Below are 25771 nucleotides of genomic sequence, written 5' to 3'. Positions count from 1 at the left end.
TATTAAGGAGGATGGGATTTAATGGACACAAAATGGTGGTGAAGTCAACCAGAGTTAAATGGTACAGGACTTGTTTTTTGGTACACTTGGCTGGTTTGCATAGAATGGAATTTATCACCTTATCTTTGAATAATGATAACAACGAGTGCATGGTGGAGAAAAAAAGGGAAGCCGAACGGGATTCTGAATATAACAGTGCTGACAGGAGAAGAGATTGGGAAAAGAAGCAACAAAAAGTTGCTCATATAGCTAACTATAGAGTTGGAGAGATTCAAGAGAGTTAGATTTAGCTCTTTGGGCTAAAGGAATCAAGGGATATGGGGGAAAAGCAGGAACTGGGTACTCATTTTAGATGATCAACCATGATCATATTCAATGGTGGTGCTGGCTTGAAGGGCCGAATGGCCTACTCCTGCACTTATTTTTCCATGTTTCTATTAGTTAAGAAGTACATGAATATGTAGGCAGACCCATCCAGATGCATTACAGAGGGAGGAATTTGGAGAAAAGTCATGGACAACCATACCAAACCCTGATGAAAAGTACGCAAGATTAGGCAATAATAATTCACAAGAAGACTCAAAGCTAAAGGCATTTTAGGTACAGTAACTATAATTAATGAAGTTCTAAAAAATCACATTAAATTCTTCTCTGAAAAGCTTGTTGTCATCTGCCATTCGTCGATTTGCTTCTTCTTCCAATTTCTCCATAGAGAGAGGTGGATACTTTCGGTTGGTGCTTGGAGATCTTGCAAGCAATGGCATACTCTGAAGCTCTGAATAAAAAAAAGTGCAAATCCATCAGAAATGTGTGATGTATCAGGCTCTAGATTGAAATAAATGGCATTTTATTTTGTTTAATGGCATAATTAAGTTGAAATGTATAAAAGTACACAGACGTACAAACAAGCTTCTGCTAGCGAATATTCTATAACTGTGCAGGAACTTATTTTCAACACTTCCCCAAGCATACAAAAAAGGTTTTTGTCATGACAAATTTGCAGCATCTTGCAGCCAGTAATTGACAGGTAGCCACATTGAGAGTGGCTTTTGACCATATCAGTCGTTAATTTTATTACCAATTACGAGATGCACTAAACTAGTACTGTTTTATACCTGGTTTTATGCAATGTTTGACTGAGAAAAGACTGATCTAATAGAAAACTACAAAATTGATGATTTAGTGGACAATGAAGGAGGTTAGCCAAGGTTACAAAAGGATAGATGAAAAGGAAATGACAGATGGAATTGAACACAGACCAGTGTGAAGTGATGCATTTGGGAAGTGAAATCCGGGCAGGGCATGCATAGTGAATAGCAGGGCCCTGGGAATGTTGTTGAGCAGAAAAACCTTGCAGCTCAAGTACATAGCTCCCAGAAAACAGATGGACAGGGTAGTGAGGAAGGCACATGGCACGCTTACCAACATCGGTCAAGACCCTGAGTACAAGAGGTGGGCCATCATCTTCGAGTTATATAAAATGTTTGTTAGGCAAATGTTTAGAGAATTATCATCACATTATAAGAAGGACATGGTTAAAATAGAAAGGGCTCAGTAAAGACTCACAAGGATGTTGCTTGGATGGAAGTATCAGGAATGGTTGGGCTAGGTCTGTTTTTTTTACTGGAGCAAGGAAGACAGAAGTATATAAAATGATGAGCAGCATAGAAAGACAAGAGAGAGAGGGACATCTAGGGTGTTAATAGATGAAGGTGCACCTATGGTAAGAGAAACCGAAGAGAAGTCATTGATTTATTTTTAGGTCATGAAAAGAAATAGAACCTAACTCCTACTTAGACAGGAATGATGCGCTTTTTGAGGGATAGAAAAAATAAATTTTGGATTGAAAAATATATTCCAATTAATGGAATAATGCCTCTCCAAAAGTCTCCCGGCAAATACGAGAGTGGCATTTAAGAGACTTTTGGAGAGGCATATGGATATGCAGAGAAAGGAGGGATATGGATAACGTGAAGGTAGATATAAGATGGTCGGCACAGATGTGGGCCAAAGGCCCAGTTCTTGTGCTGTACTATTCTAAATCGGTTGAGTTGATGGTTGAAAATGAGCATATATTTCAAAATAAACCAAGGATGGATATACAGCTTTAAGATTACTCCTAGTTATTCACTTAACCAACCTGATCTCCCGGTGGCTGAGCACTTCAACTCCCCCTCCCAGTCTGACCTTTCTGTCATGGGCCTCCTCCAGTGCCATTGTGAGGCTCACCGGAAATTGGAGGAACAGCACCTCATATTACGCTTGGGCAGCTTGCAGCCCAGCAGTATGAACATTAGCTTCTCCAACTTTAGATAGTTCCTCTGTCCCTCTCTTCCCCACCCCCTTCCCAGTTCTGCCTCTATCTTCCTATCTCCATCTATATCCTTCCTTTGTCCCGCCCCCCTGACATCAGTCTGAGGAAGGGTCTCGACTCGAAACGTCACCCATTCCATCTCTCCCGAGATGCTGCTTGACCCGCTGTTACTCCAGCATTTTGTGTCTACCTGACAATTATGTAAATCTGCACACCATTTATAGGAACAAAAAACTGCAGATGCAAGTTTACACAAAGGTAGACACACAGTCCTGGAGTAACTTAACAGGTCAGGCGGCATCTCTGGAAAAAATGTCTGAAGAAGGGCCCCGACCCAAAATGTCACCCATCCTTTTATCTCACGAGATGCTGCCTGACCCGCTGAGTTATTCCAGTGCTAAGTGTCTGCACACCACATATGCTCAGTTTTACATGTATACTCCAGAGTTAAAATAATATGAATATAACTTGGCAAAGCCTGCTGAGATATTTGCCAAAATAAGAGATTCCAAAGTCCAGCAACTGGGGAGTCATTAGTTCAGTGTCAGCAGTTCATCAGCCAGACCGAGAACATTTAGCAAAAAACATCTAGCACAGACAAGTTAAGAAATGGACTATCTTAAGAGTTAGAAGTTCTGGATGAAGGAAGGACAAGATGGATGATAACTCAAGGACAAGGTTCTGGTGAGAGAATAAAAAAAGTCCCATCATTGCCTACATTCAGAGTGTTGAGAAAAACATGAAGGATTAGGAGGGTGGGTAGAGCGGATCACCCATGCACTAGTATTGTATGGTCACATCATCATCTATCAACTGTCAATCATTGCCCTTGCCTCAATTGTGTAAAATATCAGTGTATTCAAAACCGTCTGAAGAACTGAAGAGAATCCGATCCATAAATTAAATGGAACCAGTTCCAACTATGATCATTTTAACACTCACTGAACTGAACTCACTGAATAGAAACAAAGAAAATAGGTGCAGGAGTAGGCCATTTGGCCCTTCGAGCCAGCACCACCATTCAATAAGATCATGGCTGCTCATCCAAAATCAGTACCCCGTTCCTGCTTTCTCCCCATATCCCTTGATTCCATAAGCCCCGAGAGCTATATCTAACGCTCTCTTGAATACATCACATTAACTTAACACATCATGTCAGGTTATGTTTAATACAAATATATAAATGTAGGGCAGTTGGAAAATGTTGCATTTCTGTCATCCAGTTTTGACAAAGGGCATTCTCATTCAGGCAACTTGATGGAGTAATGATCCATTTCTTGTGTCTTAACAGTAATAAGGTGCATTTCCACCGCTGCTGGTAATAAGCATAAACCTTTACGTTTCCATTACGCTTAATAATCATTCTGAAGCAAGTTTGACACTTGACACTTGTCCTGAATTACTGGAGCCTTGTTGCAGATTACGCCACATGTGACCAGTCATGATGAGGACAGAAGAATGGATCTTAAGTTTTAAGATCACAAAACTCAAACTGTGAGAACTTAACCATTACTGCTTCCACAATTATAGTAGGAAAGAATGCAAAATCTTATTTTTCTAAACACAATTATTCACAATTTTACACAGATCATGCTGTACAAACTTCGAACGCAAGAGAATAAATAATTAGCATGTCTCGTAAAAAGCAAACTTTAGTTAAAAGGAGTACAATACAAAAATGTACTGTAAAAGAATGGTGAAAAGAAATAATGAGAACATAACAATAACTTTACCAAATGCAAACAAAGTGAGTTCAAAAGAGGCTGCCACAAAAAAGTTGAAAACGGAATTATGCACAGTTCACTTACTTGGAATAAAATCACACAAGATAGTGTAAAACTGTGCTTGATGTGTTCTTCAGTAAACACATCCAACACTCTCAAAACAATTTGCAATTTAAACAATAATAAATCAGTATTATTATACAGTTAGAAACCAGCCATTTCACTGGGTGCTGCATGGGAAGTAGAATATTTTTGGACAAGGTATATTTTTATTCAAGGTGTAATAAGGGGAAAATGATTTAATCATAGTTTGATTGACTTTACTTTTGAGTAGTTAAGCTTACCTTTGAAACTTTGTGTGCAGTTTATGGTTCACATTTGTTCTACTAAGTTCCCCTTTAAAAAATATATTTTTAATCCATAATGCAAGATGATTTAGGGGAGGCCGAATCACCTATGAATTGATCACTTAAATGCCACCCTCACTATAATTCTTTCCTTGCCATATTTTCTTAAAATAGCAAAATTGAAGGGAGAAAATGTACAGCCTCGGGAATATTAACAAAACAGACATTTTGAATATAAGAAAATGCTTCCTGACAGCATTTACCTATAGACTTGGTGGTGGGAGGTGGGTTTAAATTGAATAGCTCTCATATTTTCTTGCAACACAGGAAGCCACCATTTGGTACAATGTACCAGTAAAGACTTGTTCTCAAAGCTTTCCAATTAATATCATTGCTCAATTTATTGCCCTGCATTCTATTTTTTTCTCACATGCCCAATGACTCCCCTTCTTTCTCCAGCCACCACCTCATAACAGCGAAGGGATCGGAAGGAGGAAGGAATTGCAGCTCAAAGAGTTTCATTCTGGTAACCCAATATTTTATACATTGCCCCATGATACTTAAAATTTGGCTTTTAGGGAATCCAGAACATTAGCTCTGACAATAAAGTAGACACTATTTTCAATAAATAACTCAACTCTATACACACTTTGGTGCATTACTGAACTTATCTTTTGTATCTTACTTACAGTAATTAAAGTAATACTTTTATGGCCATCAAAGTTGGGGGGTTTTCTGAGAAAACAATGGAAATGTCAATTTAATGTGCAATAAATCTGGCTTATAAACCAACCTGTGTCATCTGTTCTCCCATTGGACAGCCTGAAGGAATTTGAATGACTTCCAGCCTGCTTGTATTTTTTAAACCTGATATAAATAACAAATTTTATGTTAATATAATACTGTAACAATTTTTTTTAAATAAAAAAGTTATTTAATCCAAGCACAATTGTAATAGAGTAGAGTGATGCATAAATGAATTCAACCATAAATTTGGAGACGAGAGACTACAGATGTTGGAATCTGGAACAAATAAGCACAGCTGGAGGAACTCAGCGGGTCAGGCAGCTTCTGTGGAGAGTAATGGACAATCAACAATTTGAGTCGACTTTGTTCCATATGTCTGGTGTCAGCTCGAAATGTCCATTTCCCTCCATTGATGCTTACCGACACGACAAGATCCTCCAGCAGCGCTGCTTTTTCTGCCATAAGGATGTTGTATTTTCACACCATACAGGTTTGTACACTCTCTTCATGATTGCATGGCTTTTGAACCAAGTGCTCCTGTTTCCTCCCACACCACAAAGACACATTGATAGGATAATGGACCAGTTTATCAGTAGTGTAAGTTAACAGAATCAAAGGAGAGTTGATGAGCTGGGATAAAACAGCAAAATAGGGAGAAAGGAAATTGATCTAATGTGATTGCTCCCCTGAGAGTCAACATAAACCCAATAGTCCAAACTTCTGTGTTAAGAAAAGGTTAAAACAAGATACGTTCCTAAGCATCAGAGAAGCAAGTTATAAATGATTTTGAACCCAAAAGTTTGTTATAATCATTAACAAGTGCCCAAAGCAAAATTAATCAATCATTTAGACAAGAAAAATTTGTATTTGAAAGAGATAGCTGAATTTAAAAAGGGCTTCGAGCAGCAATAAACGCTTTATCAAAACTATCAATGAAAGCATTGGAAGGCTTTGCAAAGTATATATCCAACAAATATGAAAACTGCCCAGTTTCACCTTTTCCACATCATCACATTCATATAATCATTCATCATATAGAAACTGGGGGTCATCAGGTCAGAATAGATAGGAACAGATCTAGGCCATTCGGCCCATCAAGTCTGCCATTCAATTGTGGCTGATCTATCTCTCCCTCCAAACCCCATTCTCCTGCTTTCTCCCCGACACCTGCACTAATCAAGATTCTATCTATCTCTGCCTTAAAAACATTCAATGACAGACTTCTGTGGCAAAGAATTCCACAGATACATCACCTAAACTAAACACTGATCAAAGAAATTCCTCCTCATCTCCTTCCTAAAGGATCGTCCTTTAATTCTGAGGCTCTTCTGAGTCCAATTCCTAGACTCTCCCACCAGTGGAATCATCCTCTCCACATCCACGCTATCCAACCCTTTCACTATTCCGTACATTTCAATGAAGCCCCCCCCCCCCCCCCGGTTCTAAACTCCAGCAAGTACAGGCCCAGTGCCGTCAAACGCTCATCTTACATTAACCCACTGGTTCCCAAGATCATTCTTATAAACCTCCTCTGGACCCTCTCCAGAGCTAGCACATCCTCAGATATGGTGCCCAAAATTGCTCACAATACTCCAAATACAGCTGACCAGCGCCTTCTAGAGCCTCAGCATTACATCCCTGTTTTTGTATTCTAGCCCTCTTAAAATAAATGCTAGCATTGCGTTTGCCTTCTTTACTACCGATTCGACTTGCGGATTAACTTTTTGGGATTCGTATACCAACACTCCCAAGTCCCTTTGCACCTCCGATTTCTGGATTCACTCCCCATTTAGGAAATAGTCCACACCTTTATTCCCACTACCAAATTGCATGACTCCACATTTTGCTGCATTATATTCCACTTCTCTGCCCAATCTTCCAACCTGTCCAAGTCCTTCGGTGGACTTCCTGCTTTCTCTACACTACCTGCCCCTCCACCTATATTCGCATCATCTGCAAACTTGGCCACAAAGCCTTTAATCTCTTCATCCAGATCATTAGTATACATCATGAAGAATAGCGGTCCCAGCACCGACCCCTGCGGAACTCCGCTAGTAACTGGCTGCCAAACAGAAAAAGCCCCCTTTATTGCCCCTCTGTCTTCTGCCATCCAGCCAACCTGCTATCCATGCGAGTATCTGCCCTTCGATATCATGGGCTCTCATCTTCCTTAGCAGCCTCACATGTGGCACCTTATCAAAGACTTTTTGAAAATCAAGGTAAACCACATCCACTGACACTCCTTTGTCTGCCCTGCTATTTACTTCTTCAAAGAATTCCAGCTAATTCATCAGGCAAGATCTCCCCTTCACAAACCCATGCTGACTTTGGCCTATTTTATTATGAACTTCTAAGCAATTCGTAACCTCATCCTTTATAATAGACTCTAAAATATTACCAACCACTGAAGTCAGACTAACTGGCCTATAGTTTCCACTATTCTGCTTAGCTCCCTTGTTCTTCAGTGGGGTAATATTTGCAATTTTCCAATCGTCTGGCACTACTCCTGATTCGAGTAATTCTTGAAACATCACTATCAATGCCTCCACAATCTCTAATGCCACTTCTTTCAGAACCCTCGGGTGCAATCCATCCGGTCCAGGTGATTTATCCACCTTCAGCCCTTTCAGCTTCCCAAGAACCTTCTCCTAAGTAATAGCCACTCCACTAACTTCCACCCCTGACTCTCTTGAATTTCAGGCACGTTGCTGGTGTTTTCCACTGTGAAGACTGATGCAAAAAAGTTATTCAAGTCCTCTGCCATTTCTTTATTCCCCATTATCACTTCTCCTGCATCATTTTCTAACGGTCCATCGTCCACTCTTGCCTCTTCCCTACTCTTTATGAAATTGAAGAAACTCTTATATTATTAGCTAGTTTACCTTCGTATTTCATCTTTTTTCCTTTTTGGCTTTTTATCACCTTTTTAGTTACCTGCTGTTCTTTAAAAGCTTCCTAATCCTCTGGCTTCCCACTAATCTTTGCAATTTTATATGTCTTCTCTTTTAGTTTTATACTGGGGTCATTGAGAGTGTTATGAAGCTGCATTGCTTTACCAATAATCTGCTCATGAAGGTCAATCTGGGTTTTGTCAGTACTACTTCTTATCTCCTTTTAGGTTTGTTCTAATCATGAATAGATGCCTGTGTTGCATATGTAACGCAATAGTTCTGCGTCCACTGTGTCTACTAACAGTACAAAAAACAAGATAATAGACTGATTTGAACTAGATCACATCCATCACAGACTCGCTGTGCAGGGTCCCACCAGCGCAAGACTGCAACACCTCAATTATGATACAAGCATCCAACAGAGGCCTCAGCTGCAGAATATTGACAGCCTTTGACAAAACTGGGAAGCAAGATATTTGAAACCGCATTTAAGGACTAATAAATAATTACAAACCTTAAAAGTGAAAAGCAAAATAACCTGACATTTCTCTCTAATCGTGTGGTCAGGAATACATATTCAGACTGCCTGACCAGCAGTGTTCAGCAAATTTGGGTTCTGCCCCTGGACGCTAAAGTGTCTCCTTAAGTTGAGGGTATAAGCACAAGCAAGCAGCTGCTTGGAATTGCTGGCTACAGCAAGATTATTCAACCCATGTCAGGTTTCATTACTTTTGCTATATCATAGAAGAAAATTCATAACACAAGAGACCACTCAACCCATCATGTCTGTTCCATCTGAAAGGTTTGATAAAGGGAACATTCCTTACGAGACAAAAGCGATTCCAATTTTTTTACGGACCATGCTGGTTAACAGATAATGAGGAATTTAGGGAAGAAAACAAAGGGACGTGTACAGGTGTGAAATGAATGTCAGAGCTTTAGTTCAACCTGAAGCCAAAGAGGAAAAAAATATCTAGTAAATCAGATGTGATTGTGCAGTTAATATTACAAATGGTTGACATTAGAGAAAAAGTGACCAGTTAAGTTATTAACAGAATTAGTTATCTGAAATGACTGAATTCAATATTGATGCCTCACAATTTGCCCAGGCAGAGGATAAGATCTGGTTTTAAGCTTATGTTGAGCAAGAGATGGGCAAATGTGGGAGAGAAGTGGAAATTTCAAGGGATAGCCAACTGAAAGCTCATGGTCATGAAAGCCGATAGCCAACTGAAAACTGAATGAGGCGCTCTGCGACACAATTTGTTTTCGATTTCTCCAACAAAGAGCCCATAATATGTGCATCAAGTGCAATATAGTAAACTTTCACTATAATGGACCATGAGGGGTTGGGGGAAGAAATAAGTGTCCATCATTGCCGATTGTCCGTTGTAACCGAGGGAGGGGGCAAATATTTAACTAGTTTAACCCAAGGACACGTGGGAATAAATGTGGCGTCAGGGAGATATGATTAAAGCAGCAGGAATTGACAGGCCGGGGAGCCGCAGAGCCCCAACACTCATGCGTGGTGTGGCAGTGTCGGGCCTGACACTCGTGCTGCCTTCATACTGTTCACACTCACCACTCCTGCAACTGGAAGCATGCTACATGGGACCAGCTTTGTGGGTAACCTGGTGGAAGTGGAGGGTGGTGCATCGATAGCCTTGCGCCGTAACCAGGTGACTGAGGCATGGGGCGACGCAGGTGCAGTGGCATGCACTGCATCTACATCCAACACCACGGGACCTCACTTTGTGGCAGCTGCTACAAACCCCTGCCAAATGCAATGCTCCTCAAGAGTGTTTTACTGCTCGCTCTCTTCCCACCATTGCCTTTCGGCTGCCCAATGCTGCCCGCCACCTGTCAATGCAAACTGATGCCTTGGCCCGCTGTAACCAAAATCCATTAGAAGTCCGTACTTGTGAAGGTTTACTGTATATTAAATTGGACCAAGAGCAGTTGAATTGTTCTTTCAACTGTTTGTGCTCGGATTGCGAGAAGGAATTTTAAAATACAGGTGAAGCATGCATTTCCAGTATTTTCTTTTTTTAAATGTCAGATTTACAGCATCGGTAGTATTTTTCAAATTTTCAAATACATGTTGCACTCCTTTCATAAATAGAATGCAAGGGTTTTCCAATTTAGCCTTGATAATGAGGTAGTTAGAAACATAAATATGGGACAATATTACATAAAGCACAATAAGCCTTTCATTACAGTGGAGCGGTTTATAAACTTACATTGTCAATGAACACTTACCTCAACATATAAAGGACTATAATAATAAATACGATGACTAGCAGTGATGAGAGGGCCACCATTACAGCTATAATGGGCATTTCATCTGAAATGAAAATAAGATAGTACTGAGCTGGTGGACTACTAGCATAACAATGTTAAAGCAGTTCAATAGGAAACCTTAAATGTTGTATGTACCCTCAACAAGCAATTACATTAATCAATGCAAAAAAAATGTTTTTATTTGAAGATTAAGGTGCTTTAGCATCAAAAATATCAATCACTACTTTTTGAGAAATGAATTGTTTTATTTTGTTGCAATCCGGTAGAATAGATAATGCCTAATTTGATTAAAAAAATCTCAGTCATTGATCAAAAAGGTGCCTTTTAATAAAAATACTCATCAAGTCTGACAAAGCCTTGCATTCAAGCCAACTGAACAATGATCAAAGAGATCATTTAATTTTTACAGCCAGGTTCTGACCAGTAGAACATATTGCAACTGAAGACTATGAACATTTTACAACAGGGCTTTTATGTAACATTTTATGCTTGAGCAATTAATGCCTGTGTATTGCAGCAGGTTATTTGCTCATTGAGGATATCACTTGCCTCTTGAAGCCCATCAAATATGACTAATAGGGTTATTGCTGACGGATATTGCAACGTGGTTATAAAGGACGCATTTGTTTATTTAAGCTTAACCACTGTCAGTTTCTCTAAGCAGGCCAGAATGGAGAACCTCTCCATTCATTAATAGTTGCCTGGTATTAATTTCATCATTATCACATGTGAAAATACCAATGTCCCTTGCATGCTACTATCCAACCCAAAAATAAGCTTGTTGAAATTAACAATGGGCTAAATATACATTCATATAAGGAGCACCTAATAAATCTGTCAGTGTCAACGTGGCTTTAGGAAGGACACGTTGCATACTAACTGATACCCATGAACTGATTATTCTCTAAATATTTGGTCAATGTGGTCTGAATATGTTTTGAAGCACAATAATAGTTTTGTGCATGTGCTTTTTATTATCGGTGGCGTAACACATTGTTTATAAATGGTTATGGAAACCAATAAATTGTATCTAGCTGGAAAAAAAGGATCTTTTGAAGGCAGAAAATGAAGGCAGTACATTTGCCTTTTCCCAATAAGACAACAACAGCTTGGACACAATGCTGTTCAAGAAATATTTAAACAAATCAATTATAAATGCTAATATTTAATTGTTAATTACTCAGGAGGACAGTATGCAATAAACTTGCCAAAACAACCTCTTCCTCAATGTGATCAAGCCAAAGCAGATTGTGAGTAAGACAAAACAGAGGTTCACCTGCACCTCCTCTAACCTCATCTATTGCATCCGCTGCTCCAGTTGTCAACTTATTTACATCAGCGAAACCAAACGCAGGCTCGGCGATCGCATCGCTCAACACCTGCGCTTGGTCCGCGTTAACCAATCTGATCTCCCGGTGGCCGAGCACTTCGACTCCCCCTCCCATTCCCAGTCTCACCTTTCTGTCATGGGCCTCCTCCAGTGCCATAGTGAGGCCCACCGGAAATTGGAGGAACAGCACCTCATATTTCGCCTGAGCAGCTTGCAGCCCAGTGGAATGAACATCGACTTCTCCAACTTTAGATAGTTCCTCTGTCCCTCTCTTCCCCTCCCCCTTCCCAGATCTCCCTCTATCTTCCCGTCTCCACCTATATCCTTCCTTTGTCCCGCCCCCCTGACATCAGTCTAAAGAAGGGTCTCGACCCGAAACGTCGCCCATTCCTTCTCTCCCGAGATGCTGCCTGACCTGCTGAGTTACTCCAGCATTTTGTGAACAAAGCAGATTGTGATCAATTTCAGGAAGAAAAGCAGTACACACACTCCAGTATACATTGATGGCACGGAGGTAAAGATGGTTGAAAACTTCAGGCTCTGAGGATTTGGCCTGACCAGCCACATCAAATCAATGGCCAAGAAAGCACACCAACGGCTCTATTTCCTTAGAAGGCTCAAAAAGTTTGGCATGCCACTCGTAACCCTCACCAACTTTAATAGATGCGCCCATCACATACACAGAACCTCTGGGCAGCAAGGGCATGTCATGAGAAAGCAGGCATGCATAACAAATGAAAGGTCTGCTTCTGTCTTTCTTAAATTTGACTCCCTGACCAGTAAGTTTCCATGAAACCATCTGTAGATGTATGCAATTTAGCATTCATGTGTCACAACAAGTTTCCCCTCATACCGATGAAGATTGCCACATTACTTTCCCCATGCTAATCCTACTGCAAAATATGAACTGTAACCCTCATTTACCAATTTCCTAAAACATTTCCCTCAACCACCATACAGCCTCTCTCCTGTGCGTCCACATCTCCATCCCAAATAGTCTCCATCACCACCACCAGACCCCAGTACTCCATTCCATGATGGTGCAACTGCAGAGAAAGTACCTTGTAGAAAAAAGGAACTGCTGTTTCACATAAAAAACACGAACTGCTGGAATAATGGGGCACATCAGGAAGCATCTATGGAGAATATAGACAATAGACAAAATGGTGATGTTTCGGGTCAGGACCCTTCTTCAGACTATGAGAAGGCACAAGGGACTGCAGATGCTGGAATCTGATTCTGAGAGTTTTTCCAAAATACCTTTGTGCATGCTAAAGTATTGGGCATGACCAAAATTCTGTTGAATTTTGCCCCACTTAAAATCTGAGATTATTGTTAAGAGATCCTCTCTTCTGTGCATGCACAGACACATGGTTACATAAACTCTAATGGTGTATATCCAGTTCATTCAATCTGAATGGCAATTCAGTTTGATAGTCTTTATCAAATAATCTTGAGAAATGTACCATCATGGAGGTGTTCAAATTATATATCTGTATAATGTAACAATTAAGTTCAACATACTAACAAAAACCACCACAGATTTTAAAATGAATCAATTTAATATAAAAATCAAAATAATCGCAATCAATATGAAAATAACTAAAAATCCTCTCATGCATCAAATTGATAGTTCAATCACTCAAATTTATTTGTATGCAGTTTCATCAGATGAAACTAATATTGATCCCACTGGCACGGGATACAAAATTCTCAAATTTAGTGAGGGGTTACCTTGGGAATAATAAAGCAAACTATGGCTGCAAAGTAGGTAAACCAAACACACGCTTTGTCATTCAACAACTAAAATATTTTAAAAATATCATCCAATGGTAAATAGGTCCCCCATTTCCATGATGCGATTCATATGCTGTTGCACACAATCCTTCCTTTCACCACCTCATTACTTGTTTGGCTTTTGATTTTTCACAAGGAATGTGAAGATGAAATGTATTCGGGAGAAAGAAAAGCTAGAAACCAAGTACACATCCTCAATTATCAGGACATCAACCACAAATATGAAACCTCAACTAATAACATTTTTTTTCTGTTAATAAGAATGGAGAATTCTACATGCAAAAGTAATCCTTAAAAACCTAAAACTGATCCCAGTATAAAATCAATGCCACTATGACATCTGATTCCATACAGATTTTTAATATTCAAGTTTTAAAATTGTATAAGATAGATAAAATATCCAAAATGGTATATATATTCTTTCTTAGTAAGGAAATCAAAATTGAACACAATACTCCAGTTGCAGTTTTGTCAAGGTCCTCTACAATTGTAACAAGACTTCCTATCTCATGTAATCAAACACTCTTGTTAAACCTACTAGCTACTACTGCATCTGCAAGTTGGCCTTCAGTGACCGAATGCAAGCCCAGATTGCTTTGAAAATCAACACTACCCAATTTCTCACCATTTAATTGACACTGTTTTCCGATTATGGTCACCAAAGTGATGACTTCACAATGTTTCCACATAAAATTCATTCCACTATATCTCACCCACTCACATTTGTCCTATAGCGAAAACTCTCATCTTGTATATTAATGTGTTTGTTTGTGCGTACCCGATAGACAGCCAAAACGGTACACGACAGCGCAACAATTTTAGGCCCACCTTCTTCACCATGGGCCTGCAGTTCAAATGGTCGTTATATTTTAAAAGTTATTCACTTTTTAAACTTTAATAAATCCCTTTTCCACTTTCCCTGCCTGTCAGCCACGTGCCTGCGCAGTAATACTTCCGTGTTCGACGTCACAATGGGAACCCAACGGGTCCGCGCCTGCGCAGTTGGGGCCCATTGATCTAATGCTTATGTAAGATGGCCGCTGGATCCGCGCATGCGCAGTTGGGGGAGGGTTGCTGCTCGGAGGGGGGTGGGGCCCGCCCAAGTGAGGGGAATGGCAGCCAATGAGGGGGGGGGGGGGGGGGAGAGCTCTCCTGCTGCTGGCCGCCCGGGGCCGGGGTGAGGACTCCCTCTCCCCTCTCCCCCCCTCGCCCGTCCCCGGGGGAGTTCTTAGAGGGGATCGAGTGGGTGAGTGTCGTCAATTGGGGGAGGGTTGCCGGGCCCGCAGGAGAGGTTTGGACCCAATGCATCCACGCCCGGTTAGTATTTCCCTAAAGCCTCTTCAAATAGCCTCAGCCAAACTCGCAATTCCAACAAGTTTAGTAACACCAACATAATTGAAACTTTGGAGTCCCCAGGCAAATCAAGGTCACAGATGATTTCTGTGATTTCTGAGGAGACTGCGGAAGCTAATGTAGAAACAGCAAAATCTTTAATAGATGCACGAGGGTGGACCATATTAAGGTATTCAAAATTGCAAGTGGCATAGTTAGGATGGATATTAAGAATGTTTTGCCATAGCAGAAGCACCAAAATAAGATTTTAATGATTTAGGTTAAGAGGTGGAAGGATTAAAGGGGATCCGAGGAGGAATGTGTTTTCACCCAGTATTTGAAGTCCTCTGCCTGATTACTTGGTGGAAGAGAAGACTCTCACAACATTCAAGTAGCCAGATAAACACATAGATCACCGAAGTACCATAGGCTAGGTGGCAAGTGCTACAAAATGGCAAGGCATTATTTTTCCAACAAGTATATTTCTATTATAATCATAGAACAGTACAATGTGGATGAATGGCCATAACTTTTTATTTCAGTAATGACTGAAAGACCAAAAGGAAACACAAAAACCTCATTTTATCCAATCTATTTTAAAGCTATCATCATCCATCACTCCAGCAGTACAACATCATAACCCGCCAACGACGTGAAAAAATGCAGCTTTGACCGCATTGAGTTCAACACCAGAACATCTGAGGAAAAATAAAGCTCGAGTCAATTGTGAGGTTTTATAGAGAATTGGAAGTTGGAGAAAGTACCCAATATATTCTGGATGCACAAATCATTTTTACACTAGCCCTGATAGTGTACATAGCCACATTCTTGATAAAACAAAGGACCTCCATGCTGGGCTTCTTACAGACAATGTCAACCTCTTTATGGTCTGAGGTTCGGATCCACTTTAAAAGATCTATAATACCAACGCCCAAGAGTAGCAAGGTGACATCTCAACGATTACCAACCGGTGGCGCTCAAATCGGTTATGATGATGTGCTCTGAGAGAATGTGTTTGTTGCATATCAACTCCTGCCTTACTAAGGATTTGGACCCACCCTTCCTGGCTTTCCACTCGGTGCTGATGACTTAGACATCAGGAACAAGTTCGTCAGGCTGTTCATTGACTACAGCTTGGTTTTTGACATTAACATAGCCTCTAAACTTCTTGTCAAATTCAAGGAACTGGGTTTCTGCTCATCCCTATACATTGGATCTTCAACCTGACAACAACACTACCTTCTTGCTGACCATCAGCACAGGGGCACTTTAAGGAGGTGTGCTCTGTTCCATGTTCTATTCTCCCTGAACCCAAGACACTGTAGCCAGACATAGCTCTGACAGCTATTTTAAATTCACCAACAGTACCACAATTGTTGGACGATTTTCAGGTAAGAGTGAGTCGGTGTACAGGAGGAAGATGGATAATCTGGCTAAGTAGTACCAAAATAACAATCGTTCTCGATGTTAGCAAGTCTAAGGAGTTGATTGTTAACTTCAAGAAGTGAAAACCAAGGGTCAATGCACCTGCCTCTTTGCAGGAAGGAGGAGGAGAGATTGAAGCTTCAAGTTCCTGGGGGTAAATATCTTTGATGATCTGTCTTGGACCCAGCACATTGATACAATCACAAGAAAGCTCATCAATGCATTTACTTCCTCAGACGTTTGAGGAGATCTGGCATGTAGTTAAATCCTCTATTGAAAGGTGGTAATCTTTGGGTTGCTTTCAGTACCTCATGGTAATGAGGGTAGGAACAGGAAGATAGGGGATCTGAATGTGTGACTGAGGAGTTAGTGCAGGGGGCAGGGATTTAGGTTTCCAATCACTGGGATCTCTTCTGAGGCAGGCATGACCAGAACAAAAGGGACGGGTTGCACCTTAATTGGAGAGGGACCGACATTCTGCAAGGCAAGTTTGATAGTGCTACACAAGTGGGTTTAAACTAAACAGTGGGGGGTGGGGTGGAGTCAACAATGTGGAAGTGTACGTGTGCAGTTAACTGGAAAGAAAATGTAGGAAAGGTCACATTTAAACTAACAGGGCACAGGAATGGGAACCAATGCAAGGAGACAGAGGGCCAGAAAAGGAGGACAGAAACAAAAGGTAGAAGGGAGATAACAAAAACAAACCTGAAAGCTTTGTGCCTTAATGCGAGGAGCATTCGTAATAAGGTGGATGAATTGAATGCGCAGTTAATAGCAAAGGGATATAATATAGTTGGAATTATGGAGACATGGCTCCAGGATGACCAAAGCTGGGAGCTAAACATGCAGGGGTATCCAATATTCAAGAAGGATAGACAGAAAGGAAGAGGTGGGGTGGCATTGCTGGTTAAAGAGGAGATTAATGCAATGGCAAGGAGAGACATTAGCTTGGATGCTGCAGAATTGGTACGGGTAGAACTGCAAAATAGCCAAGGGCAGAAAACGCTTGTTGGACTTGTATACAGGCCACCAAGCAGCAGTAGGGAGGTTGGGGTTAGCATCAAGCAGGAAATTAAGGATGTGTGTAGCAAAGGTACAGCAGTTATCATGGGTGACTTTAATCTACAGATAGATTGGGCCAACCAAATTGGTAACAGCACTGAGGAGGATTTCCTGGAATGGATACGGGATGGTTTTTTTAACCAATATGTAGAGGAACTGACCAGAGGACAGGTCATCCTAGACTGGGTATTGTGTAATGAGGAAGGATTAGTTAGCAATCTTGTTATGCAAACAGTGACCTTAATATGGTGGAATTCTGCATGAGGATGGAGAGTGACATGGTTAATTCAGAGACTAGGGTCCCGAACTTAAAGAAAGGAGACTTTGAAGGTGAGACCGGATTTGGCGAGGATAGACTGGCAAATTATACTTAAAGAGTTGATGGTGGAGGTGCAATGGCAAAGATTTAAAGACCACATGGATGAATTCCAAAAATTGTTCATCTCTGTCTGGCGAGAAAATAAAACGGTGAAGGCAGCTCAATCGTGGCTAACGAGGAAACGAGACAAATGTAGGTCCCTTACAATCAGAAACAGGTAAATTTATAATGGGCAATAAATTTATAACGCTCAAAATGGCGGCGCTGCGCAGCAGCTGCGGCTCACCTGCAGTCCGTTTGTCTTTTGTGTTTTTTGTTGTTTTTTGTCTTAATTGTAGTGCTTAGATGTGATGTTGTGTTTTAGTGGTTGTGTACTATTTTGGGGGGGTGGGGGGGAGGGGAAACAGTAAAATTGTCCCTTCCGAACGGAGACCTGACCTTTTCTTTCTGGGTCGTGTCTCCGTTCCCGCTGCGGCCTACCATCGGCCAAACACCTGGAGCTGGCGGCCTCCACCTGGGACCACCTGGGCTCTGGTTCGCAGAGCCCGCGGATCGGACTTACCATCTGCGGAGCTGGCTGCCTTCGGAGGCTGTGGTGGCACAGCGAGAGTGGCTGCGACTCGCCTTCGGAGGCTCCCAGGCTTCGGACGCGGGCCGCCGGAAGCTCGCAGGCCCCTGGGTGGGGGCCGACATCGGGAGCTCCGGCAGCAGCTGCGTCTTCGCCCACCCCGAATCGCGGGGCTTGGGTCGGCCCACTGCAGACCTTTCACCGTCCGGTGCGGCCTGAAATAGGCCGCGGGATTTTTCTCCACTGCCTTCTGTGGCAGAGAATTCCACAAATTCACAACTCTCTCACCTCAGTTTTAAATTGCCTCCCCTTTATTCTTAGACTGTGTCCCCTGACATTGGGAACAATGATAGCTTCTTTCTACCAACCGTCAAACTCCTGAATCACACTGTACAATCCTCAGTACCGAACTACTATGGACTTCGTCACAGGGTTGCACTACATACTTCAGCTTGCACTATTATGGTCTGGTCACCTTGTGTAACTGATTATTTATTGTATTATTGTTTACTGTATTCGTTGTGCCATTACATTGATGTGCCAATAAAAACTGCAGCAAGAAAGAATTCCATTGTTCCGTTCCTGGTGCAAGTGACAATTAAACACTTTAGACTTGACTCTCAATATGCTTCTTACATTGTGGCATAAAGTACTTTGTTGACTTACAAACACAAAAGAATACCAGTCTTTATTATTCCAGGGAAAGCAAACAGCTTACCCTCTATTTCACATTCCAAAGGTTTAACCCTTTTAAATCGCATCATCTCACGTTGAATAAACTAAATTATGATTTAACAATCCACTGAAACACTTGATATTCATATATGGATGCCAACAAATGATAATTAAGCATATTAAGCAATATGGTTTTTAAAAATTGCATCATTCTTGCAATTATTAATATTTACCATTAAAAAAGAAAATGTTAATGTAGACTTTCCAAAGTGCTCTCTATAACGAATGAAAAGTTTCTGAAATCACAAGCCAAAATACCTATCTATAGTGCCAACGACAAGGTCATAATCTGGGTAGTTTGACAAAGACAATGAAGGGGCGTGACTGCATATCATTGAACACAAAACTCACCTTTTCCGCCCCCTGGATCAGATTCGCCTGCATAACAACAGCATACAATTAATAATTGCCAAATATTGTACCAAAGTTCAATATATTGCGATGATCATGGTAGCAAATTATGGAAAGCAACGGTGACAATACACCCTCTAGGAATATGTGTTATTCAAAATAATCTAAAACAATTTATAGATACATGCAGCACGGAAACAGACCTTTCAGCCCAATTCATCCATGCTGACCAAGAACAAGATGTTGAAATATTTATCTTGTTAATAATTCCCTTTGTGTACAGATTTCTGTTAATAGGAACCTATGCCCATACTGTGTGCAGCACTGTAATTTTCGCACACTTCTTGAAAGCTAAGTTCCTAAATATATTGAAGGGATTGCTAGTTTTTTTATATTAAGGGAATTAAAAAGTCAGAGGGGTCATCGTGATATCTGATCGGTCACGATCTTATCGAAATGGCAGGAAAAGCACAAGACTGCGATTCTTACTCTTACTTCTATTTTTGTAGTAAAATGCAATCATTGGCATGCCACAGGGTAGCTTCAAACATCAATACCATTTACCAGTAAAATAAACTATAGTACCCAATAAGTGAGCTAAAGCTGCAACAACTTTCCCTGAAATCTAACTTGCGGTGGAAAACATATGGCATAACCATAATTATAATTGCTCTCTAGATTTAAGGCTAAATACAAAAAAAGAATTGGCATTTAAAAGCAGCATATACCATTAGGATCTTATAGGTATCCACTTTAAAATCCAAACCATCAGCAATTATTGGGATGTTCACCCATGATTGTTAAATGTTCAATCCCTCAGAAAATGAAGTAGTCAGATTCATACAACAGAAAAAGAGCTCACTGCCACGCTGAGCTCTTTGCCTATTTACACTAATCCTATTCGCCCACAACAAAACTATATCTGTCGATGCCTTGCCCATTTCTGTGTCTATCTAAATGTCTCCTAAATATAGTAATCATATCTAATCACTCCACCACCTTTGGCAACATGTTCCAGGTATCCACCACTGTCTGTGTAAATATCTACACATCAATTCTTCTTTAAAACTCCTTCCTCTCACCTTAAACCAATGCATTCTAGTTTTTGATACCGCTACCGTAGGAATTTTAAAATAATCTATCCTATATATTCATGCCCTTCTTAATCTTACGTACTTCTTTCAGGTCACTCCTTCAGCTTCCTTCATTCCAGTGAAAACACGGCCAGCCTATCTAATCCCTCCTCATAACCAAGGTCCTCCAGTCAAGCAAACATCCTGATGGATCTCCGCTGCGCTCCCTCCAGCACAATCGCATCCCTTCCCCTGTGGGGACTCAAATTTCCAAATGCAGCAAAACCAGTATTTTATAAAGTTACAACATAACACTGCAACTCTTTTATTAAATGCTCTCACCCATGTAGGGAGACATGTCATATATTCCTTCTTCACAACACTCTATTGCCAACCTCAGGGAACTATGAAATTGTAACCCTTGGTCCCTCTATTCAACATTCCTTCATGCCCCATCATTCACTGTAAATGTCCTCCCCATTTAACTTTCCAAAATGCATCACCTTCAGCGTTAAATTCCACCTGTCAATGGTCCACCTAATTTTCCACTGATCTATATCCTGCTGTAGCTTTAGACAATTTTCCTCGCGATTTAATTTTCATGTCATCATAAACTTACTGATCATACTTTTCACATTCAGATCACAAATAGCAAAAGTCATAGCACCGATTCCTGTCATTCACTAAGATCCTTAGAAAATATTTTTTCCTCAACACTCTGCCTCCTATCACTAAATCAAATTTAAATCCAACTAACAAGCTCACTTTGGGTCCGTTGTGACTTACGTCCTGGTCTAGCATGCGTGATCTTGTCAAGTGCCTTCAAAAACTCCACATAGAGACATCTAACACCCTGCCTGCCTTCAATCTCCTTTGTTACCTCCTCAAAAAAATGTTATCAGGTTACTGAGTCAGGAATCTCCCCTCCTCCCACCACCACCAACCAGAAAACCATGCTGATTATCCCTAATGAGCTCCTACCTTTCCAAATGTCCATAAATCTTGTCCCTTAAATTTTGTCCAATAATTTCCCTGCTATTGATACTAGGCTCACTAGCCTGTGGTGACCTGTTTTACCACCCACCCTCCCCGCTGCTTCATAAATAAAGGAACAATATCAGTTATCCGGCACCTCATCTTTGGTTCATGAAGATGCAAAATCTTTGTCAGGGCCCACGCTCAAACTCGTATTCCAGAATAAGTTAGGAAGAGTTTATCTCATCTGGCTCAAGGGATTTAGCCACCCTTGTGTACTAAGACATCCACCATCTATACTTTCTAAAGCTGACATGCTCCAAACTGTCAACGTCACATTCTCTGGACTCGCTATCCTCCACACCTTTCATCTTCATCCTCTTGCCCACATTCCCTTGCTTCACGCATAGATTATCACCTTGTCCCTATTGAGATCCACTCTTACCCAGCCCTCTTACTCCAAATATCGATTGACGGAGTTCTCCTAATCTACTCGAACAAGGATATTTCATGGTCCCTTTTTGCCCTCCTGGGACATTGGGTCATCATCCTTCCTTGTTTCTACACTTCAATAACCTTTGTTGAATAGGGTTTCCTCATCTTGCCACCTTTCCTAAATTTATTTTAAAGAACTCCAACTTGTTAGATGTTGTTTTAGACACAAATATCTGCTGCCATCTTCTTTTCCCATGTTTTCTCTTGGGCTTCAAAGGTAGCCTTCAATCGATTGATGGCTTTACACTTGAGGACCAACCTTATTTCTTTCCTTTACTACGTTGAAACATAGTTTTGTGATCATTCTATTGAAGTGTTCTCCTATTACACTTCCACCATTTGCTTCATTTCATTTTCAAAGATAGGGTCATACAGCCCCTGCCTGGTAAAACTATCAATTGCTTGAAAAACGATCTTGGGCACACTTAGCAAATTCCACTCCTCCAAGCCCCTTGCATTAAAGCAATCGTATTCAATTTTGGGAAAGTTAAAATCCCCCATTACTACAATCCTATTACCTTTACATCTTCCTGTGAATTGCTTGCTTGTCTGTTCCTCCAATTCCTGCTATTGGAACCAAGGAACGCAATATTCATAAGTTCTTGCCATATTGCCTTGTTGGATGATCTATACACGCATTAAGCTCTCCATAATGCAACCACTGTGCACCCTGGCACATTAAGCTGCCAATCCTGTCCTTCATTCAATCATGTTTTGGTAATTGTAATAATATGTGCTGATACCACCCGATCCATCCTCCCACCACAACCACGCCATCCGCCCTAACCAGTCAGCTCTGCATGTTGGTCTTGCTGATTTTAGATTTGTTTAAGTTTATTATTGTCACTTGTATTGAGGTACAGTGAAAACCTTTGTTTTGCATGCTATTCAATCAGATATGACGATACATAAATACAATCAAGTCAAACTTAAGTACAATAAATAATTTGTCCTCTAAAAATCCTCCACAGCTGCCAAAGTATACAATAGACAATAGACAATAGGTGCAGGAGGCCATTCAGCCCTTCGAGCTAGCACCGCCATTCAATGCGATCATGGCTGATCACTCTTAATCAGTACCCCGTTCCTGCCTTCTCCCCATACCCCCTCACTCCGCTATCCTTAAGAGCTCTATCCAGCTCTCTCTTGAAAGCATCCAACGAACTGGCCTCCACTGCCTTCTGAGGCAGAGAATTCCACACCTTCACCACTCTCTGACTGAAAAAGTTCTTCCTCATCTCCGTTCTAAATGGCCTACCCCTTATTCTTAAACTGTGGCCCCTTGTTCTGGACTCCCCCAACATTGGGAACATGTTTCCTGCCTCTAATGTGTCCAATCCCCTAATTATCTTATATGTTTCAATAAGATCCCCCCTCATCCTTCTAAATTCCAGTGTATACAAGCCTAATTGCTCCAGCCTTTCAACATACGACAGTCCCGCCATTCCGGGAATTAACCTAGTGAACCTACGCTGCACGCCCTCAATAGCAAGAATATCCTTCCTCAAATTTGGAGACCAAAATTGCACACAGTACTCCAGGTGCGGTCTCACCAGGGCCCGGTACAACTGTAGAAGGACCTCTTTGCTCCTATACTCAACTCCTCTTGTTACGAAGGCCAACATTCCATTGGCTTTCTTCACTGCCTGCTGTACCTGCATGCTTCCTTTCAGTGACTGATGCACTAGGACACCCAGATCTCGTTGTACGTCCCCTTTTCCTAACTTGACACCATTCAGATAATAATCTGCCTTTCTATTCTTACTTCCAAAGTGAATAACCTCACACTTATCCACAGTAAACTGCATCTGCCATGCATCCGCCCACTCACACAACCTGTCCAAGTCACCCTGCAACCTCATAGCATCTTCCTCACAGCTCACACTACCACCCAGCTTTGTATCATCTGCAAATTTGCTAATGGTACTTTTAATCCCTTCATCCAAGTCAGAGGAGGATGTAGAGGAGGTTTACCAGAATTATGCCTGATTTAGAGGGTATTAGCTACAGGGAGAGGCTGGATAGAACTATATTGTTTTCTCTGATAAGCCAGAGGTTGAGGGGAGACATGATAGAAGTGTATAAAATCATGAGAGGCATTGATAGGGCAGATCGTCAAAACCTATTTCCCAGGATGGAATATCAAGTTGAAAGATGTGTGGGCAAATGTTTTTTTGTCACAGAGAGTGGGTAAGTGCCCGGAACGTGCTGCCGGAGAAGTGGTGTGAGCAGATACGATAGTAGCATAAGAGAATTTTGGATAAACACATGGATATGTAGGAATGAAGGGATATGGATTATGTTAAGGGTTGGTCATGGCATCATGTTCGCCACAAACATTGTGTGCTGAAGGCTTGTACCTGTGCTGTACTGCACTGTTCTATGCAGCGTAGCGTAAACAAACCTTTCTTCCAGTTTAGAGATAACACACCCTTCTTTTAACCTTCTCCCCAAATTCACTTTGCAGTACCTCATGCCTTTTCTACCTAGGTTCATTGTACCAACATGCAGCAAGTCCTGGCATTTACACAGGACTGAAAAGCAAGTTGCACCTTCAGACCAGCTAAAATATATCATCCACAAGTGAGAAATGCAATAAAATATTCAGGACCTGCCTGGACAAGTACAAATACAAACAAGATCAACAAGGTCCAGGACAGAACAATCTGCTTGATTGGTACCACAGATACCATATTTATTCCCACCAAGCCTCAGCCATGGTGACTATTACCTGCAAAGTGTGCTGCAATTACTCAAGGTTACTTCAACGGTAATACCCAAATCAGTGATAACTACTTAGAAAAAGCTATGGGTAGGTGGGATCAATGTTATAGGCAAGTCCCCTTCCAAGTCGTGCAACGTCTTGACGCGCAGAATTTCTATTCCTTTTATGTCATTGTACCCAAATCATGCAAATCCCTATTCAACAACAACAGAAACAACAGGACTACAAAACTTTAATGTACCAGATGACGACACATTCAATGACAATAAATACTGGCTTTGCCAACAAATTAAGGGCCAATACAATGAATGGCAAAATCATAGTGCTCGTGGTCTGTTGGTACCAACACATGTTTGCACTGGTGAGGTTTGCAATTTGGTGACAAAGATTACATAAGAATAACGTCTGGTGGTCAGTCAACATAAAACAGAAAATACTTAAGTAACTTGCATGAAATGTAAAGGGTGGAATTTATGCTGCAAAGATTCTAACTCTTACCTGGACCAGCTGATGTTCCACCTGTAAAGAAAATAAGCCTTAAAATGCATATTAATTTATTTATTTTTAATTTTAATTTTAAAACATTGTTCAGTGATTCATTTTAAGCATTTGCCATTCAGCTATATATTGGGACAGGGATTAAGCGCACTCTCATTTTTCAATTTATTATTTTTATTTTGTTGAAAGACAGTGTTAATTTACTACAAATGGGGAAATAGGCATAATAGTTTAATTGAACAGACCAACTTAATTCTGTTGCTCAAAATGTTTTCAACCCTATAAATGAAGTAGAGGGAGTAATATTTGAGATCTGAACTAGTTAAGATAACTTATTTAACTTGAGGTTCACATAAAACATGTTTTTACAAATTGTGACTTTACGGTTAATGTCGTATCAGGAAATGTAAAATGCCTTGAGCCAAAACATAAAATTTCCATATACTGCTAGGTAACTTATGACATTCAATGAGCATATTGAAAAGTGTGCACATATATTTGATATATTTTCTTTAAACATAATTGTTCTAATTTAAATGTAGATACGACTTTACAAAACATGCACATATCTGCAGTTAATCAGATATCCCAAGCATACAATTATATAAACGCATACTTCCAAATGATGCACATATCCAAAATATGCAGCATGACTTCATACACACATATTACACCACATTACACAACCACCACCCAATGGACGATGAATTAAAATGGGTTAAACCACTTGGGCAGCCAAATCATTAAGAGTGGCACAGTCAA

General features: G+C 40.8%; 1 protein-coding gene across 7 annotated transcripts in view; it reads right to left on the bottom strand.

The window, feature by feature from the left end:
• The window catches only part of ptpra (protein tyrosine phosphatase receptor type A), a 133982-nt gene that overhangs the window by 46585 nt on the left and 61626 nt on the right, over positions 1-25771 (bottom strand). For 4 of the 7 annotated variants that reach the window (XM_078409625.1, XM_078409781.1, XM_078409998.1 and 1 more), the window contains 5 exons: positions 25010-25030; positions 19244-19270; positions 10283-10367; positions 5179-5252; positions 639-775 (listed from right to left, as the gene is read on the bottom strand). In XM_078409625.1, the coding sequence (XP_078265751.1) occupies positions 639-775; positions 5179-5252; positions 10283-10367; positions 19244-19270; positions 25010-25030 (344 nt within the window). The remainder of the gene's footprint in view (positions 1-638; positions 776-5178; positions 5253-10282; positions 10368-19243; positions 19271-25009; positions 25031-25771) is intronic. The other 3 variants (XM_078409847.1, XM_078410077.1, XM_078409920.1) reach the window with 2 other exon arrangements.

The sequence above is a fragment of the Rhinoraja longicauda genome, chromosome 1 (genome assembly GCF_053455715.1).
Source record: "Rhinoraja longicauda isolate Sanriku21f chromosome 1, sRhiLon1.1, whole genome shotgun sequence".
NCBI lineage: Eukaryota > Metazoa > Chordata > Chondrichthyes > Rajiformes > Arhynchobatidae > Rhinoraja > Rhinoraja longicauda.
Note: the sequence above shows the minus strand (reverse complement) of the source record. Positions and strands in the feature narration are given on the sequence as shown.